Source organism: Monodelphis domestica, chromosome 6 (genome assembly GCF_027887165.1).
Source record: "Monodelphis domestica isolate mMonDom1 chromosome 6, mMonDom1.pri, whole genome shotgun sequence".
Classification (NCBI taxonomy): Eukaryota; Metazoa; Chordata; class Mammalia; order Didelphimorphia; family Didelphidae; genus Monodelphis; species Monodelphis domestica.
Window position 1 is genome coordinate 189605757 of NC_077232.1, and position 21079 is coordinate 189626835.

At 37.7% G+C, this 21079-nt stretch overlaps 1 protein-coding gene across 1 annotated transcript in view; it reads right to left on the bottom strand.

Moving 5' to 3' along the window:
• Nucleotides 1-2200: 2200 nt before the first annotated feature.
• DCHS2 (dachsous cadherin-related 2) overlaps nt 2201-21079 on the bottom strand; it is a 361472-nt gene continuing 342593 nt past the window's right edge. Inside the window, exons 17-20 of the mRNA XM_016423164.2 lie at nt 16321-16451; nt 13374-13660; nt 12170-12308; nt 2201-8635 (exon numbers count right to left, since the gene is read on the bottom strand). Coding sequence (XP_016278650.2) covers nt 6015-8635; nt 12170-12308; nt 13374-13660; nt 16321-16451 — 3178 coding nt within the window. The 3' untranslated portion in view covers nt 2201-6014. The remainder of the gene's footprint in view (nt 8636-12169; nt 12309-13373; nt 13661-16320; nt 16452-21079) is intronic.

Sequence of the window (21079 nt, forward strand, 5' to 3'; positions counted from 1 at the left end):
GTAAGCGTCTGCTTGCATAATTTCTGAGTAATTGGACAGAGTGGTTCAGGAAATTGATTAAAGTCAAAGAGAAGAGGATTCTAAAACTTGGGACCAATCAAAGCACATTTGAACCATCTGTCATAGAACAATGTCTGATATTTTCTAACATCTATATTTTGAAGTGATAATTTATCCCTTCCCCTAAAGGGAGATAGATTTACCAAAAAAGAAGACCTTTCTACAAATCAGAGCTGTCCCTAATTGGAATGGACTATCTCTCTTTAGACAATAAGGTCTACAAATCAGAACATGTTTTAGGTAAAGCATGGAATACTACTTGTTGGGGCTATTGTAAGTGGGATTCCCTGCCTTTCTCAATCAGCTATTGTTGATCCTTGGGGCAGAAGTTTGACTTGGTGACTAAAATCTTCAACTCTTATTTTTAATACTTTATAATTGATTGAATAGGTCTACTTTAGAATTATTGTTCTTTTCATTCATCTTGTCTTCTGTGTCATACACATGTACATCCATGAATATCCACCCTGCATTCAAGCAAATGAATATTTATTTAATGAATTTATTTAATAAGTATTAAATGCCTACAATGTACAAGCCCAGGGGGAATAAGACAAAACAAACAAAAATTCCTGCTCTCAAGTTTATATTCTTCAAAGGAGTTGTAACACAGCATAGAAATAGCTAACCACAGTAAATACATGACAATTTGTGGAGGATAGGAGTGAGAGAACAGCTGAATATGAGCAGGGAAAACGAACTTTGCTATTAATAAGAACAATGCTATTAATTCCAGAAAATGAAAGAATTAAATAGGTGCTTTTCCACTCTTTATGACCAGACTAAGTCCACTGTGAGCAAAGTTTAAGTTAGAGTTTTAAACAACACTGAACTGGTAGTTAAGAGGAGACTTGTTAGGAATTAGAGAAGTGAGAATGGGGAAGAAACTAAAGAATTGGAATATAAGGTGATTATCCTAGAATAAAAAGTTGAACTTAAAGGTTCAACTTTTGGTTGAATGGTTCAACAAATGGTTCAACAAAACCAGATGTCCATTAGTGACACTTAAATATTTTCTCCCTCCCTCTTACAAGTTTTCCTTCCCTGTGTTTTCATGGACATCTACAGCTTGTCTCTTTGAAATATCCTTCTATTTCCTCAGTGGGTCCTTCTCATTCTTCTTGACCCTCTAAAGTAGAGTATAAACTTCAAGGATGGCCATACCAAGCAGTCATGGGGTAGGGTGGGGGGGGTGGAGAGTTGGTTGAATGTAAGAAGCTTTAGCAATCAATGGTTCTCAGTCTCTTTGTTGTAGAAATTGTGTTTCATTTCAAATCTCTTTAGTTAAAACAAATAGACCATCTTATACATTCACATTTCTCCAAAACATTTCAGCAGATTCATTCTTTTTGACTAGGAAGACAGGACTGCCCATACAATTTTGGGTCTTTATGGGAATGGGAGGCAGCATGTGAAGTAGAGTGTAGTAAGGAAGAAGGGGAAAAGATTCTTGTGGGTATTACATCCCTTTTTACTTCATATAAAGGTCTGTGTAACAATAGCAAGAGAAAGAAAGTGATGGAAAAGACTCGTGCTTGACTGCAAATAAGAAATCTTTAAAGTAGTGATTGAAGCTTCACCAAAAGAAATATCCCTGGAATGCACAGTAAATGAGTCTAAAATTGAAGGGGAACATTCTTAGGAAGACCTCCTGTCTTCAACTAAAGATGTATTATATATTAAATATATGTACATATAGGTAACCAGTGGTTTATGGTAAATTTTAAAATATTTTTTAATAACTGCTAAATTATCAACTCCCTTAAGGTAAAGAGCCCAGGTTTCTTCTTCTTTCTTTGCCCAGGAATCTGCTTGGATGCCAGGTTGCCGATGACTGCTAGGATATGGAATTTTGATATCCATTTGGTCCTGATTTGCACCAGGATTTCTCAGGCTGCCAACAAGCAAGTCCAGAACTTCAGGCAGCCAAAATTCCACCAGAGACAACTGTCTTTTATTTTATAGCTCATGAATTTGGGGCTTAATATGATTTTCCACTAACAAGTTCTGTACCCCCTCCAAAGTGCTAAAACCGGTGTGCAGATCGGCAAAGTAACCCAGAACAGATGAGGTAAGTTAATATTAAACTTGAAAACTTTACAAATTATATTGTTTACTTAGGAAAAGAAAAAGACCCCAGTTGAAAAGGCTGACACATGATTTATTGCAGACACTTAAATCACATATTCACATTTTTAACCTCAACCACACTTGAAGCAGCAATGTGTTGGTCAGTGTGGCTCTTGGTATTTGATAGGGCATTAGGAAAGCTATCAATTAAAAAAAAATCCCCACTGGAACTCGGTAACAAGTGACTCGAAATGACGAGCATCTTAGACTCTTACAAAATATCTTAAAAAAAAAAACCCTGCAGACTCATATCCAGCATGAGTAATAAATCACAAAAGAAAGCGCTTAGATGAGCAAGCATACAATTTGTGGATGAGTTTTGAGAACAACTGTACAGACATGAGGAAAAGAAATGTTAATACTATCAGCATGACAAAGGGCAAACAATGCTTCCTTCTACAAGTAGAGTATGTGGTCAAAGAGAACTTCCATAATAATGAATTTAGACAAGAAACACCACCCCCACCCTGCTTTTGGCAGGCTCCAGCAAAACTTTGAAAGGAATCAATGGGAGATTAGATACTGTAAATGTGCCAGGGAATGGTGGTAGAATCTCCTTCCCTAGAAAAAACCTTTTTATGTCAAGGATGATTGAAAAGCAATCCTGACTTAGGAAGGTCTGACTGCCTCTTGGATCAGAATTTGGACTTTATACTTGGACTAGGTCTAATCCAGGATCCTCTTTGGCACACTAGTAATCCTAAGCATCAACCTTCTCAAGATTTTAAAAAATTCATAATTGAGGGAAATGCTAAATTTCAGTTAGAGATTAGTGAAAATAAAGATATAAATTTTCTTGGACCTCATCCTTGGACCTCAGCATAAGAACTCCATTTTTGATGACCTATAGCATTTATTTTGTGATTCCATCAAATGTTGACAACTCAGGACACTAATCCATCCTTTACATGAAGTGTTAGGTCAATCATGATGGGCTTTCACAGATTTTTTAACCCTTATTTTCCATCTTAGAATCAATACTAAGTACTGGTTTTAAGGCAGAAGAGCAGAAAGGGTTAGGCAATGGGGTGGGGAGTGGGGGAGGGCTAAGTGGCTTGTCCAGGGTCACATAGGTAAAAGTGTCTAAGAGCTGATCTGAATGTAGAACCTCCTATCTCTGGGTCTAGAGTTCTATCCACTGAACTACCTAGTTGCCTCTCCACCCCAAACTATTTGAAATGATTCATTCTCTTAATTGAATTTGCTAATATCTGCATGGAACATTAATGCTGTTGGTCAAAATGTATAAATTTACTCTTTCCTCCCCTACAAATTATCATCATATTCTTAGTAGTGCTTTTTAGTAGACAGAAATAAGTGTCCCTTCAACAGTACTAACTGTGAATAGGTCATGAGGTTGAGGCTTGGGCTCCAAGACTACTTCTGACCCTTACTGGCTGTGTCACTATGAATATTACTTTATTTCTCTACCTGAGCCCATTTCCTCATCTTTAAAATGAGAATAAAAATATATATAGCACCTATCTCTCAGGATTGCTGTGAGGAACATTTTGTAGGGGAGGAAAACGGACATGGTATAGATAACTATTTTAGTGGAACAAAGATCAGAACTCACAGTATATTCATTTTCTCTATGTAGCCTTGCCTATAGACTCCTGCTTCCACAAATATCAGTGAAAGAATAAGACACAGAAACATGACTAATTCTATGGGTCAGCTTTGAAGGGAGTCACCTCATGACTCTTGTAAATGTTTATTTTATGATTCCAAGAACTGCCATGTGGTCCAACAGACTTCTTCTTCCCCACAGGCTCACCCCAGAAAAGTAGTAAGCTAGAGAGGTGATACTCTCAGAAGAATAGTGTTTATTTCTGGCTGTGAGAGATCAAAAGAAATCTAAGTGGCACAGAGGGAAAAATTCTGGACTAGGAACCAGGAATTGTGCAGATTTTAATCCTAGTTCTAGAATCAAATAGTACTGTTGCCTTTGGGCAAGTGATTTCCCTTTTAGAGGTTGAATTGCAACTAGGTGGGGGCAACTGGAACTTTGTCCCAGAGTACTGATAGTATTTATGTTCTTTTAGCAAGCAGAAAGAACCAACCTTAGCATCCAGTCATCATGAATAATCAATTCAAATAGAAAGCTACAAAAGAATCTGTCTTCACACTCCTGGAAGTCACATCCCAGGTGAGATATTCTCTGGTTCAGTACTGTCTTTCAACTTCCTTCAATAATGTCTTTCCCAGCAGTGGTTTGGGGTATCCCAAGGTATTATGACTTTTCCTCATAGGATACTGTCTTGGATTTTCTCCCACCATAAAACCTGGTGTCCCATGGTCTTAGGCCTCCCTCTTCATTGACTAAATCTGTCTCAGTGAGTTCATTTGAAGGTAGTTTTCATATTGTTGCCCTACCTAGGCACCAGAATCATTGCATATAGCTCTCCTTGGGTCTCCCTTTTCACATATATAAAATGAGGGAATTGATCTAAAGAAGTTCCCCTTCCATTTAAAGGAATTCTAAGTTCTCTGCTTGATCCTGTGAAACAGTATTGAAAATGAGACAATCAAAGGGCAGAATATGCCAATAATCCAACACCATATGCTATGCCTATAGTCCATCTAAACAAAGCCAAAGTACTTGATTGCATCACTGAATGCAAGTTCAAACAAAGCAAATGGTAATTAGATTATACCATGAGAAAACAGAAAGTATGCTTTTGTAGCTCATTTTAAACTTTTAGTAGAAAAAATTTATACAAAAATCTTAATTTTAAAAAATACCATTAAATCATTCTAACTAGGAAATTATATGAATAGCTAATTCCATCACTCTAGTTTGTTTTTATCTACATAATTTGCCACTGTTAACACAGTGCATAAATTATTTGTTCTCTGTTTACCACAAGTAACTGCAGTGTCTAGGAGAAAATAAAATGAGTTTCCATAAATTAATCTTCAAAGTTTCACATCTATACATGTGTCCTGTCATAAGAAGCAAGAAAAGAAAAGGAAAAAGAATAAAGAAAATGTACTCTAATCTCTTTGGAAAGAAGTCCAAGGAAGTTTATCATGTGAGAGGTTTAACCCAGTGGTTTAGGAAAGCATCACTCTTGGACCCCTACCAAGAAAGATATGCTTGGTTTGTTTAATCAGACAAAAGCAACTGGGAAACACTCTTCTTTTTTGGCATAGAATGATGGCTAATTCCATTCTTTTTGTTTCCACTCTTCTCCCTAGAGATGATAGTGCCTGTCATTTCTACTGTCATTGTTTGGCTCTAAAATTGAGTGAGCTGGAATGGAGAGTTGAAAGGGAAGGCAGATCCAGAAGTGGGTCTTCAGGTGCCAATCATCTTGATGTGAAATAAGATGTCAGAGATAGTCCATTTCCCCAAGATGCACCATTTCTATGGTGACTCTGACCAAAAGCAACTCTGATATGTTCTTGCCTCATGTGTTTTGAAGAAGAAAGGTATTTTAGTGAGATCACAGTGCACCATAGAGCACTTAAAAATTATTTGCAGGTCATTCATATCCATGAGACCATTTTGTCTTCTGAACTAGAACGTCTGAACTTCTTAGACCTCAAAATAGAAAGTATGAGCTGTTTATTTAGAAGGTAAGGGTAATGGCAGGTTAAGACAAGGGTCAGGCACCAGGCAGTTTCTCAATCAGTCTGGGAGAGAGTTTAGAGGATAAAAAGGAGAGCCACCCAAATTCAGTTTGAAATAGACCACATTCTCTCAGTTATGAATAAAACAGCCCCTGAGGAGTTTGATTGTAAATGTGTCATTTTTTCTTTTGTTTTGCTTTCTTTACTCCTTCTCAACTCTAGGTATCCTGGGGCTCAATGCCAAGGTTTCACAGCCGGACTTCTTCTTCTGCCCTGGGTCCATGGGCTGTCCTAACAAGGCATGTTCCTAACAACCCAGCATCTGGCAATAGGGGAGACATAGCAGGAGATTGCACGGTTAGCAGGGAGAGAGATGGAGAAAAACTGGGGGTCATAGCTGCTGGTGGATAGTGAAGATGCTGGTGAAGGGGAGAACGCGGGTATTTCTTGAATCCTTTACCTGTTGAGAGGCTTGGCATTCGAGGGGGCACTGCCTTTATGCCAGGCTGTGCTACTGATGTGATCAAAGGTGGAGGGAAAACAAAAGATTTCTTCCCCTGTGGTAAGCCAGGAACCTGCAAGTGTTCATCTTTCAGTTTTGCAATATCATTGAAGACAGAAGAAAGAGGCTGAAACTGGGGCTCCCAGTTGAGGAGGTAATCCCAGTCATAGCTGCTTCTTGGATCCCTAGAGGAAGCTTCTAAAGTTGTAAGAGATCCATACCTTGAGTCCTGATCATTTGAAATAAAGATATAATCTCTTCTAGTATCTTCCATGAGGGTTTTCTCTTTCATCTCAATCTTGTGGAGTGTCTGGGATAGTACTTTGTTTTGAGCATAAATAGTATCACACCTTTCTCCTATACTTTCAAGGGTGTAACTGCTCTCTAAGGTTTCAGTGGTGATCACTACATCTGTTTCTCCAGATAGGCAAGACAGCTGGTCAGAGTCTCTGGGGATTCCAGAATCTGGCACCCGAGATCCACGGTCACTCAGCACTGAGCCAGAGCCCTTTCGGCAGGGGTATTCATTGATCCTCTTGATTTCCTCATCCTCAGCAGTATCTCCTTCCACTGAGCAGTGGCCACTTGAGTCTGAATGCCTGCATGGATTCACCATATCCTTCTTCTCTCTCATATCTACTAAATTCAACCACTCAGACATGGAACCCATGGGTAGAATGCCATTACCCACATCTGGAGCTTTCTGAGAGTCCTTGAGGATGCTGGGATCACTAGACAGGCTCAAATGACTAGGTGATGAGGAGGATACATTTTTCCCCCCACAGGAATTCGCCATGTCTTTTTGTTTATTTCTTAAAATCAGGGCAACAAAGCTGATGATCAAGAGCAGGAATATGACAATGGAGGCTGTGAGGCTGATTGAAAGGCTGTTAGCAGACAGTGCATAGTGGCCTCCTTGAGAGGAAGAGGACATGTTTACAAATATGGTGCAGGAAGAGGACTTTGAATCCACCTTGGGACTGTGTGCTATTATTTTCATTTCAATAATGTTATCTTTCTTGACATTGTTTCCCATAAAGGGAGGCTCTCCAATCCAATACACATGTCCACTAGTTTTATTAATGGAAAAGAATATCGATGGATTTGCAAGGGTATAAAGCACAAGTCCATCAACACCAGCATCAGCATCAGATGCTTCTACTTTGCCAATAACCTGTCTCACATGATGACTCTCTGGAAGACTAAAGAAATAGTGGTCTTGTGTGAAAATAGGTTCATATTCATCAATTCCTTCAACATCCACTTGGACCATCAAAGTGGCTTTCGCCTCACCTTTGTCTTCTGCCTGAACAATGAAACAATGTTTATTTTCACTTTCATAGTCTAGGATTTTTTTGGCATAGATATCCCCTGTTAAATGATCAATAAAAAACAGGTCATGGGGGATCCCATGATCTATCAAACAGGATGATTGAATGGAATACGTTAGGTGTCCATAAGGACCTGTATCAAAATCCAAAGCATGTGCTGTACACATAACAGAGAAATTAGGCAGATTTTCAGGGACAACACAGTTCAAACTTGAGAACAGGAACTGGGGGGCATGATCATTGTCATCCAGAACACTGATAGACACTGTGGAGAAAGCAACATTATCTGTTCCTCTATTGGAGGCCTGGACAGTTAAAGTGAACATGATCGTATCCTCATAATCCAAGGGCTTCATCAGATCTATAGCTCCTGTTTCCCCATCTATGCAGAAATATCCTCTCTCATTTCCTGAGATGATGGTGTAGACAACTTCGGAATTGGCTCCAATGTCTTGGTCTTTTGCTGAGACCACAACAATTTGACTACCAACAGGTAGGCTTTCCTTGACATGGGCATGGTATTCCAGAGAGCTGAATATTGGTGGATTATCATTGGCATCAAGTACATCTATTAATATGGTGGCTGTAGAATTCAGAGGGGCATGACCATGATCAGAAGCTAGAATGATGAGTTCATGACAAGGCATAGTTTCTCTATCTAAAGGGTGACTCAGCACAAGATGACCAACTCGCTTATAAGGGGATCCTGAGGGAATCACATGAGTTTCCACAAGGAAAATGTTTTGCAAATTACTGCTGATGATTGAATACTCAATATGTATGTTTTCATTAGTCCAGTCATGGTCAACAGCTGAAAATGTGAGCAGGGTGGTCCCAATGACAGCATCTTCACTCACAGTGATGTTGTAGTGATCCATGGTAAACTGTGGGGCATGGTTATTTACATCTTGAATTTCTATTTCCACCAAAGTAAGGGCTGTCAAACCAGGGATTCCACCATCTTTGGCTTCCACAAGAAGCTGAATTGTTGATGTTTTGTTCAGAAGCAGGACAGGTTTGACAGTAAATATTGAGCCTGAAAAATAAGAACCATCAACATGACTTCTGTGACTTTAGATCCAAGGTATCTATTCAACAAAATTTTCATTTAATATAAATATTTACTGAGAAAGAATTATATTATAGCACCACTTTAGATGCTATATGTTCACCATTAACTGTTCACAAACATATTGAACAAATGGTGATTCAATTGTTATTTTTTGAAGTACACAAATTAGACTCATTATGTGTATTTCTGTGTAAAAGTCTGATTATGTATGTATGTATATATTTGGGTATATGTGTATGTACATATACAAGTGCATATGTGTGTGTGAGGTAGCTCAGTGTTCAGAGTACAGGGCTAGTATCAGGAAGCCTCATCTTTTTTCATTCAAATCTGTCCTCAAGCACATACTAGTGGGGTAATCAAAGGCAAGTCACTGAGTTTGCCTCAGTTTCCTCATCAGAAAAATGATCTAGTAAAGGAAATGGCAAACCACTCCACTATCTTTGCCAAGAAAACCTCAAAAGAAGTCATGAAGAGTTGGGCATAACTGAACATATATGTTCATATGTGCATATATAATTATATTATCTGTATACTATAGACATATATTCTTGAAGATTGCCTATAAAGTCAATTTGTATTTGTTTCTGTACCCTGGGGCACATCTGTACTTATTTATAAAGAAGGGAGCTCTTGCTCTCTCTCTGCCTTTCTCTCTTCGAAATTCTTACTGTGTTAGGAATTAATATTGTCTTAGTATTAACCATAGGACAGAAGAGTGGCAAGGCCCAAGTAATTGGAATTAAGTGATTTTCCCAAGATCACAGAGGTAGGAGTGTATGAGGCCAAATTTGAACCCAGGTCCTCCTGATTCCAGGTCTGGTACTCTATCCACTGTGCTACTTTACTATCCTGGAGCTCTCTTAAAACATTAAAAAATGTATCCAATCAATAACTTACACATACAGAGATTTCAACAAAAGAGGAGAGGGCATAGCAGATAGAACATCAGACTAGTAATTAGGAGAACTGAGTTTGAATTCTGTCTCTGACATCAGATGTATTATTCCAAGCAGGTTATTTGACTTCCCAGTCCCTCAAAGCCCTCTTATCTAAAAAGGGAAGAACAATATTCATCAGCAAGCCTTAAAGTACCAGATTACATTCGTATGTGCTCCTGCTCCTAGTCTACTGTGTTTAGCTAATTTCTCTCACTCAAGTGGCCAGAATTCACTGGAACATTTCATGAGAAGTCTGGGGCATCAAGAAAAAAGAACTGTTTAGCTGTATGATTGACCTTAAGTAATTCTTTTATTTCTCTGGGTCTCACCTACTAAAAGCAAGGGGTTGGATTAGATGATTTCTAATGTTCTTTCTGGCTGTGAAATAATTTTATTCTAAGATCTGGTTCCAGAGCCTCTGATGTATTATTTATAATACTGAATGGATAGAAATTCTCTGGATAATGACTTATGTGCAGTTAGGATCAGTCATTGATGTGGAATTAGAAGAAACCCCAGAGATCACTTAGTCTGACCCTTTGATTTTACAGATGAGGAAACTGAGACCTGGGGAGGAAAAATGACTTGTTCAAGGTTCCTCAGGAATCTAAGCATCAAGCATCAGAGGCCAAATTTGAACCCAGGTCTTCTGACTCCAGAAACAGACATTTTTCCCACCCTTCTCCCACCATTAATAAAAACTCTCTGTTAAATTTTGTATAGTTAGTTAGTTGTATAATTAGTATAGTTCCATAGTTCAAAGCTAAACTTGTGGTCCAGGTCAGTTTCGGAGAAGCTAAATGGCATCTCACATAGCTTGGCAAAAGGTCTTAGATAATGCCTGCATATAAAACATGCCAACATGGAAATAATTTATGAAAACTACAGGAACTAGTGCTGTAACATAAGAAAACAATGCTGAAAATAATTCTCTAAAGGATGCTATTGTCCATTTCCTAAAACTTTTCCCTTCAGGTTGATATGAAAGTTTATTTATATGATTGTTCCTAGGCCAGTACAATATGCTTCTTGTGCCTCATTGTGGCTAAAAATAGGTAACAAATGACCTAGACATAGAAGTCCCATCAACAAATGGTATAGGAAGAGAAAATTTATTCAGGTTAAAAATAGTGTTCATTTCCATCACAGTTTCATTAATAATGGAATAGAATTAAAACGTTTTAAGAGGTTTATATTTTGCAGAATCAGGGATCATTCAATTGTGTATGGATGCCAATTTATAGAGTGTACCTGTTCTGGGTACAGAATATCAGGAAGATCAATGTGGATCCTGAGCTTTGTATGAGGACAAAGAAGATGGAAAGTTACTTTCTCCATCAAGTGGAAGAGTCGGGAGGCAGTGCGAGGTGGGGCAGGAATTTAGTGTTCATCAGCTGGTTGTTAAAAATAAAATGAAACACAAAAAGACTCGATGTGTCCCTCTACCTGAAACTGGCTTCCTCCTCTTTCCTCACCCCCAAGACTGGGGTTGGTTGTCTGGAAATGCCATTGCTCAGGCTGCATGCAGTCTTTTGTGGTTTCTTTTCCCCTTAAAATTATCAATTTATATTAATTTTAATAATATTTCACTTATATAAAGGTTTTGAGGTAGGCAAGCCATATGATGATTTTCTGTGGGCTTTTTATTTCCCCCAAGGGAGGAGTTTGTTGGAGAAAATGATATCTTATACAACTCAGTTTCAAGTATTCATTCACAATTTTCAGTTTCATCATCTAGATAAAGTTTTAACTATACCAGTTTTCAATCAATAACTACAAAGTTTCCCATGACCACAAAGGCATGTGGGACCGAGAAATGATATGTAAAACATTGGCAGGAATCACATCAGCCAAAATACGTTACAAAAGATTTCTGTTTGCCATCATCATCATCATCTATATCATCAACATCATCACCTTCTTCAGTGGTACAAAAGAAGAAGAATGGCTTATCTTTGGAAGGGACATTTGAGACTTCATCATTTATCCCTTTCATTTTTTATGTATGGGAAAACTGAAAACCAGAGAGCATAGGTGACTTACCTACAAAGGTAATAAATGTCAGAGGCTGGATTTAAACCCCAAACCTTGGACTCCTGAGTCAATGATCTTTCAATTTTATCACATTAAAGAGTCCATGCCTAATACTTTATATCTGGCCTGAAGATAAACAAAGTCTCTAGAAACCTTCATGTTTCAGCACTAAACCAGTTCTCTTGGTGTTATAATTCAACCCCAGCTGAGTTTTGCTGCAACAGCCTGAAAAGTTTGCTGGAATTATACTTGGGGTTTTTTTGAGCAAACAGTGTTACTGTCTTGAGTACCCTGAGCCTTTGTGTACTTCTGATCGACTCACCATTCTGCTATTCTCTCACAGGTATGGCTAAAGTGCAGGAGAAAAAGACAGCACTAGAACTGGCATCCTGGACTTCTGGATTAACAGAAATTTTGTGGCCTTAATACAGCGAATGCTGGCCAAGAAGAATTTGAAAGAGGGGTTTTCCATTTCCTAATCTGACAGAAATTGATGAATTTGCAGGTCCTGAAAACAACTTACCATTCTGGGGATCAATTGAAAATCCTTCACCAGTAGAAAGGATTTTGTAGGATATCTCCCCATTATTTCCTGTATCCTGATCTGTGGCTAACACAGTCAAGATGAGAGATCCTATAGGTGTTATTTCAGGCAATGTGACCTGTATCCAAAAGAGAAACAAAAGATTAAGAAGGTCCATCATTTGCTTATGGGCCAAAGTTATTTTCCCAGGCATAAGATGATAACTAAAGTGTTTTTGCTGAGGAAACATAATCCTGTGCCTTTCTTTGGACAGGCTTCTCCCACTGATTCCCTTAAGCTGAAATAGTTTTGCTAAGTTGAGATATTAAAAAGATATAGACAGAAAAGTTTGAAGGCTTGGGGTCAGCTTTGCATTATTAACTTCATCTTTCTGAGATTTCATTTTGACCTGTTTTCATTCCAAAATATCTCCATAGGTGAGAGAAAATTCTCATATTTTCTCTCCCCCCCCCTCTCTCACACACTCACACACACACACACACACTTCTCACCCCCAAAACACCGGCTCCTCAGGGAAAAAGCTGAACTTTCTTCCTATGCTGCCTTTAAACTTGCACTATGCATTTATGGCATGGAAGAGTCCTGGGGGCCATTCTGAAGTGGCAAATTTAATCTGCCATTGTCCCTATTCCTGAAAATGTTTGAAAAATCAAACATCACTCTATGGGTCATCCAGTAAATTATGTTCATAATTAGTTGCTTCTGCAATAAACTATCTACAACATTCACAAAACATGCTGAGAAAGATTCTCCTCACTCCAGCATTTTTAAGGATGCAAAGTCTGAATGAATAGCAGATGACACAACTGTCCTCAATTAACAAAAACTAAAGTCTTAATGTTGAAGTGAAGGGAAAACCTGTTAGTATCCTGGCAAACATTAGGCATTTTACTGAAAAATGGGTAGTATCAAAATTAATCCCTATCATTTCTGGATGAGCCCTAGACTTGGGCAATGAAGTTGGTATAGGCATTGCATGAGAAGGAAATTAAATAAATATATTCAATTCCAGCAATCGTCATATTAATAATACTTCTTTCACTTATAGAATATTAAATACTCAAACCATAAGGTGTTACTGAATGGTGCTTGCCTAAGCCATCCTTTAGCAATGGAGGCTTTGGCTTGCTCCCTGCATTCCTGAAATTGGGCCAGAGCATCCATAGGACTGTAATCTCATTACCTGATAGAAATCTTGGGAAAAGAGCGGGGGATTGTCATTGACATCCATGACATAGACCATGAGCATTTTTTCTGTGTGATGCACAGAGTCTGAAACTTCAACCAGTAGCTTATATTCATGTCTTCCTTCATAATCCAATGGCTTCACCAACATCACTGCTCCAGTGTTGTGGTCAATAGCAAATCTGGCTCCAGGATTACCACCATTGGAGAAACTGAAGACAAGAGCAGGGCTTGAATCTCTGTCACGAGCAGCCACTCGAGTGATGACAGAACCAAGTGGAACACCTGTTGGTGAAAACTACAGTCAGTCATCATTGAAACCCATTCACTCACATGATCATAAATGCACCTTTCCTGGCATGCTTTATTGTGCTCAGTTTCACATGAAGAGAAGAAAGATGCTAAAGCGCATACTAGGTGGCAGCTAGGCAGATAGAGCTCCAGGTCTGGAGTTGAGAGGATTCAAATTCAAATGTGGCTTCAGACACTTCCTAGCTATGTGCCACTAGATAAGTCACTTAACTCATTTGCCTAAGCCCTTGCCCTTCTATTTTAGAGTTGTTACTAAGGAAGTAAGAGTTTAAAAGAATCAAGAACATGCTAAAAGATAACCATATCCATTTGAAGGAGAATTGGAAAGGAAAGCATTTACTTGTGTAAATCTTGAAATCTCTCAGACTTGTGAATGTTAAAAATTTCCCCATCGGGGAATTCTTAATTGGAACAAATTCCCTACTGAGAAACATTCCCCATTTTGATGTGAGAACTCGCCAGGATCAGAAATGGGAGGACCTCTACTCCAACCGTACTTAAGACTGCTTTAGGAGAGAAAACTCCTTGCTAAACAATGAAAGTACTTGGACCCATGCTTATAATAAGGCAAGGAGTTCTTTGAGCCAGGCCTGTTTTTAGAATTGATACAATGGGATGCTAAGTGCCTATAAAGGTGGGGCAACTTGTAAACTACTTAGACCTAAAAGGTGAAAACTTACTCAGAGGTTTTCTCTTAATGAAATTAGTCGACACAGCAGCATTTTTTTTCTCTCTTACTAAAGAGATTAATCTACTCAGATGTGAATTCAAAATGGGCTGTCTTTTGGAAAACATCTACAGTGATTGGTAGATATAGGGACTTAGGGGAGGTGACATGGGAGAAAAACCCCTATATAAGAAAAAGCAGAATCTCTTGAGAGATATCCTTTTGGAGAAATCCTTTTGGAGGATCTCTGATGAGGATCGCTTGGGAAGAATCTCTTGAGAGAGGCTCTGGAGAAGGGAAGCTTTTGGAGGACAATCTCTAAGGAGGTCTCGCTGGAGCTCCTCTAAGGGGACTCTGTCCCTCTGGAGACTCTGAAGAGAGGCCCTTTGGAACAGTATCTGGCTGGAAAGCTCTCTGGTGAAGTCAGCTGAGATGGAGCTGGCCTAGTGTCACTAGAATCCTTGTTTAGACAGACCTTGTGGTGAGTGTTAAAAAACTGACTGATTTCTCTCTTAAGACTCAGGTCTAGGTCATATTGGCTTGAGGCCCTTCATACTTATTCCTTTCTTACTCTCTCTCTCTCTTTCTTTGATTACTCATTGTATTGTTAATTAAAATCTCTATAAAACCCAATTGACTTGGGTATTTGAATAATTGGGAATATTTACCTAGCGACCACCTTATATTTGATTTAAAAACCAAGACACTGTAGTGAAACATATTTCTGCAGTCAAATTTACTCACCCTCTCTTATATCTATCACAATTTATATCTTCCACCATTTTAACGCACTACAGTTTAAGACATCAACCATTTTAAATCTCACACTTGGCATTGATCTACATTTTATAATATGCTGGAGATACTTAACCCCAAGACTCATGAGACATCTCAGCTTGAGAAGATCCAGAACACTTATATTGTACCAGCTAAGACATACAGTTCTTCTATAAAAATTCTGAGTTCCTTATGTACCCTTTCTATACTCTCAAATAGTTTTGTAATTTTAGCCTTTAATTACATTAGTGGAAGGAATTTCGTTGATACCAATGAAGTTGCCCTCCCTTTTCTTAGAGATCTCTATGACATATCACTTTGTCTATAATAGTGGGTCTTCTTTACATTAACTGTTGGAAAACTATATAGCAGCAGGTCTCGTCTTGCCTTCTTGTTAGGGATGCTCTAAGAAGGAGTGGAAAACTGTCAATGTTGTTAGCAGTTCTGTTGCAGAGTCTGATAGGTTTTTATCTTGGGAAGAGGTTGAATGTACTGAAATGATGGGTATAAGAGGCAGATTCACCATGTCTTTTTAAGACCCATATCACCTACAAGGAGAACTAGTACACATAAAAACATATATGTAAAGATATGCATTTATGTATATAAAACATAAACACATATACATATTTATGAAAAATTCTACATCTTTACCATCAAGATGGCACTGATGTCTAGCAGCTGCTATTTTGGACTATCTTAGGAGAAAATGGTTGACAGTGGCCCTGGAAGTTTTCTGCTTTCTTAGGGTTTTTAATTGCTAGATTATCATCATTGACACAAGTCCCCATAAAGCCCAATTCAGATGAAAAGTTATATCACATTTGATCAGGGATACTTAATCTAGGATTTATAACTTAAAAAAAAATCTTGAATTAAAAAAAATAACTGCATTCAGTATAATTGGCTTCCTTTTTAAAATTCTATATATTTTATTATAGGCATTTAGAAAATATGATATTTAAAAACATTTTCTGATAAAAAAAATGGCCCATGGGATTCATCAGACTGCTAATGGGTCTATGACATTATTAGACCTTTACAAATGTGATCAGTAAAATACAGCTCCTGTAACTCCCTGAACTTTAACTGCTCTTGATGGGAATAACCCAAGAAAAACAAAAACTTTCACTTTGGGTTTTTCAATTAATAGGGGTCAAAACCACAGTCTTATGATTTCCACACTTACTTTCTGGAACTTCTACACGTTCAGAGGGGAGGAAGACTGGGATATTATCATTGAGGTCTACCACTTGGATCTTGACCACAGCTATAGAAGAAAGACTGGATATCCCTTTATCGGCAGCTTGTACAACTAAGCTAATTTGAGAAAGAAAATGGGATGAAGAAAAACAACATTAATATTAAATGTTCAGAAGAAAATGAAAAATGATCTAACTACTTGATTTTTCCCCTAGCATTGCTTTTTCCAAATCATATTTTTGAGGGAAAAAAAGAACTATGTATTTTGACATAATAATGTGACTAGAATTTATTTTTGACAGGTTTGGATAATCAAGCCCCACAAACCCCTAGAGATTAAAATGTGTTTATGTCAAAACAAATTAATAACTTCTAGGAGACACTCTGTAGCACTTATTCCTCTCCCGAAGAATACTCAGTGTACTAGATAAAGAGATACCTCTAAGAAAACTCTTCATTCCTTCCCAACCCATTAGGTTAAAAAATGTGACCCAGGTACTACTAACATTTCATTGTCAAGAAATAAAACTCCAAAAGGATTGTTTTGCATTGAGATTTTTCAGATCTAGACTAAAAACAATTTTTAAAAATGAAGAGCAAATGACATGAATATTGCTATGTAATCTAATATTTTCATAGCATTTAAGAGTTTTCAAAGCACTTCCACATATCTTCCCTCAATGAAAACACCTAGCAGCCTTGGAAGATGGGAAATGTTGGTATAATTATTATTCTCATTTAACAAATGAGGAAACTGAGGCTTATAGAGTAATCTAAGATCCACAATCCAGGTGGATCTAAGTGGCATAGCTAGAATAAGAATTCAAATCTTCCTGTATTTTGTCTTGTGCTCTTCTTCACTATATCATGTTATTATAATTAGCAAAAATTAAAGATAGCCTATTGGACTTCGAAAGGTTGTCCAGCAAGTGTCAGGGTTCCTTATCTTAAGAGAGTTAAAATTTTGCAAGAAAGAAAAGAGAGATAAGAGGCAGTGTGATGAATTTATAAATAAAAATCCCAGGATCCAGAGTCAAATCCTGGTTCTACTATTTACTGCCTATATGATCATGGGCAAATTGCTTACCTCCTCTGGGCCTCAGTTTCCTTATCTACAAAATGAGGATGATAGATCAGATGATCTCTAAAGTTCCTTCTAGCTGTAGATTCAAGATATCTTGGGACCATGAATATAAATGTTCAATATAGTTTTACACATAATTGACAGAAATATTTGATGAGGAAGAAAAGGTTAGACTGATCATTAAGTTTGAGGATGACTGCTTTGTTTGTATTCACCAGGAAAGGCTTCCCTCCCCATTAATACCTTCATAGCCAATGAAAGTGACACTGGCAAATGGCATAGTTCTAGAAGTGAAGGTCAAAATTTTTGAGGGAATATTCACTCAACAGTTGAGATCATTAAAGGTGCTAAGTCAACTCAGAGATTAACCCAAGAAAACTTCATTCCTGAAATGGGCATCAGGCTCCCCTAGCAGCCAAAATTGCTTTTAGCAAAGCAGGTCCTATCCAATTCTCACACTTACTTCTGATCCTTTTCCATCTTTAGACCACAAGAGGGTTTTTTTTCCCCTTTCATGTCATACACTTCAAAATGAACATACAAATAAATATTTGTAATTTTCTCCATGTTTTAATGCTTTAGGTGGGTATCAAAGGTGTGAGTGATCTAATCTCTGGGTACGCCAGCAGCCCAGGCTGCCTACTGGATGCTCACAGTTTAGTGGTTCTCAACAGAGCACAGAACTTGAATTACAGAATTCTGCTAAACTGGGGCATAGAAATAATTCCACGTAGAAGGGTTTGTTTTGTCTACAGTGAACATCAGGAAGGTACATATGGAAATATTTTACTAAAAATAATCACCTTCTAATGTTTCTCTGAAGAAAAAGACTCTTATTCTGGTATCTTAGCCAAAACATCAAAGTGGCTATTCTGTCAGCCCTTCCCCCAGAACCACTCTGATTTGCAAACCTTTACAATGTTTGGGGGGAGGGGTTGAGGGTGGGTGATTACATACAATGTCTATGTCAGGTGGAAAAAAGTAGAAATCTTTGATATAGAGAAAATATATCATTTAGTTCTGAAGTAAGAGGACAAGTTAAGGGTGACTCAGAGACTCAGGGGACAAGCGAAAATTATGGCAGCAGCTCTGTTGACAAACTTTGTATAACTTCTGAGAGGCATCAAGTCATTTATGATAGTTTCTTGGCAGCCTTTGGGAGATTAGTTGGTTGTTTTCCATCCATTTGGCCACATGCAAAAGGAGAACCACTGCCTTGATTGTGGCTTTAGCAGAGACTACAAATGAAATTGCTTGAATTTAAAGGGGCCCCTTCCAACTCAAGTTCAGTCTTATTGTTTAACCAGTGATGAGAAGCTTCTTCTTTCCAAGCCATGCCAGCATCCAAAGTCAGAACTTGAACTGGACAAGTATTCAATTATTGTTACTATAATCTCCATTATCTCCTACACAACCATCCTACCCCCCCTCACCACCACCCCCCTCCAAAAATAAAAAATCATTTTCTTATGTTGCAGTAAGCAATTTGTGGACATCTCCTTTTGGAGCAAATAATCCAGGTCTATCTCTACTTTAATACTAAGACCAGAAATGGCTGATTAAAAAATGGCTTCTTTTAATTGCATTGAGAAATGCAGTAATTGCTGGCTGAGTCAGAAACAAATTTCTCTTAGCCATGATAGCAGGAACATGCCTCACTGACTAACTTAGAACTAGTATTCCATATATACACAAATACCCAAAAGAGTCTATAAGCTCAGTGATAAGGATGTTTCCACTAATGATACAGAACCCAATCTCTGTCTGCCTACTCATCCTTGGTCCATAACTTCCCATAATACTTAGAAGGCTAGTGCACCATGATGGAAGATTTTTTACTTCTCTATCAGTCATCACACCTCAATGTCACCATTAACCAGCTCATCTTCTTTGGTCATACATTTCTTTGAAGATATTTTCCAGTTGGCTTCTACCTTATAGCTACTTGTTGGCTCCATGTGGAAAGTAGCTACCTTCCACCATGCACCAATTCTTTATTTTCTTCATGATACTCATGGTTGATTCTTCAGAGATTACCACATTTCATAATTTGTAGCCATAATGCACTTTGGATATATAAATAATAACATATTTTGCCTTCTTAATATTGAGGAGGGCTTTTGCAAAATGTCTTTAGTGGATTAACTCTTTTAAAAAATAAAATCTGACTGGGAAAATTTGGATTGATGCATTCTTTCACCATAACTAAATTTTGCTAGAACAAATAAGAATATCTAAAAGTCCTCTCAGGATCATTCTTTTTATAGCATCTTTTATTTTGAAGCCTGAAATAAGGAGTTGAGTTGCAAAGATTTTGTTTCCTTATTCATCTTCTTTTCTTTGCTTTCCAAATGGAGGAAGTCTTTACCAATGTTCATGCTATATGAACATTATTAAATACCTTATTAATATCTTGAATCACCTGTTATTTCAAAGTCCAGTAGATTGTCCATATCAACCCAATCAATCAGTACCTTCTCCTTTGTTATCTCATTTCCTTTGACCTCCATTAACTTTATTATTAATTAATTTATTATTTATTATTAATAATTAACATTAACTTGGGACTCCTTGATATCATCCTGGGGTTTGCTAACATTCTTGACCACATCCAAAATTAGAAAGTCCTTTCCCAACTTCTTGAGGATAGGTCCTCCTTCCTGGTCAGTTATTTTACTGGCTTGAGCAAAGATTTCCCTTACATAATAGGCCTTGAATGACCTTCTGATTTCTGATCAATGATGTTTCACTAGAAGCAAGAAGATGACCTAAATGTTAGGACAGAAGTCACCAAGGGAATTCAGATGGCCTGGGGCATTGTCCAAAATCAACAGTGCCTTGAATTTAAAATTGTTATTTCTACATTTCTCTACAGATGGGAAAATATAGTCTGAAAAATAAGTCCTTAAAAAGTGATGCAGTAACTCAAGCTTGGGGATTATATTTCTAAATCACTGGAAGTCTGCCCTTCACATAGCCCTTATGTGCCCTAATGTTTTACAAATGAGAGCTCAGCATAGGTTTTAATTAGAAAACATTGGCAGCATTAGATATTGGCAATGGAGTCATCCATCCTTCCCCAGTTTAAATTCAGGAACTGATTTCTCATTCTTGGCAATGTAAATCTTAGGGAATATTTTTTCTTCTTTCCAAGAGTTCTCTGTTGTCAACATTAAAAATATGCATGGTACATAACTCTCCCTGATCCCCACTCCCACCCTTAATGATCTCAGTTAATTTATTAGAAAAGCCACTAGCTCCCTCTATGTCATTTGCTTCTCCAACCTGCACACTCCAGACTACCTTTCCAAATTTATTACATATTATTCCCTTTCATGAACTCTATAATCTTGCCCAAATGGCTTACAACATTCTAGCTTCTAACTTTGTCCTTGAACAAGTTGTTCTCTGTGCGTAGAAAGTACTCCTTCCTCCCTTCTGCCTAGAAGATTCCCTACCCGCTTCTCAATGCTGTTTCAAGTGCTTCTTTCCTGATACCCTAGTTGCCCACCACACCTCCACCATTTTGTATACATTTTGGATTCACTTATAAATACATGAGTTATTACTCTCAAATGATTATAAGTTTATAAGGGTAGGAATTGTGTCTTTATTTTTTTCCATTTTTCCAGTACCCATCAAGAAGCTAGACTCAAATAAG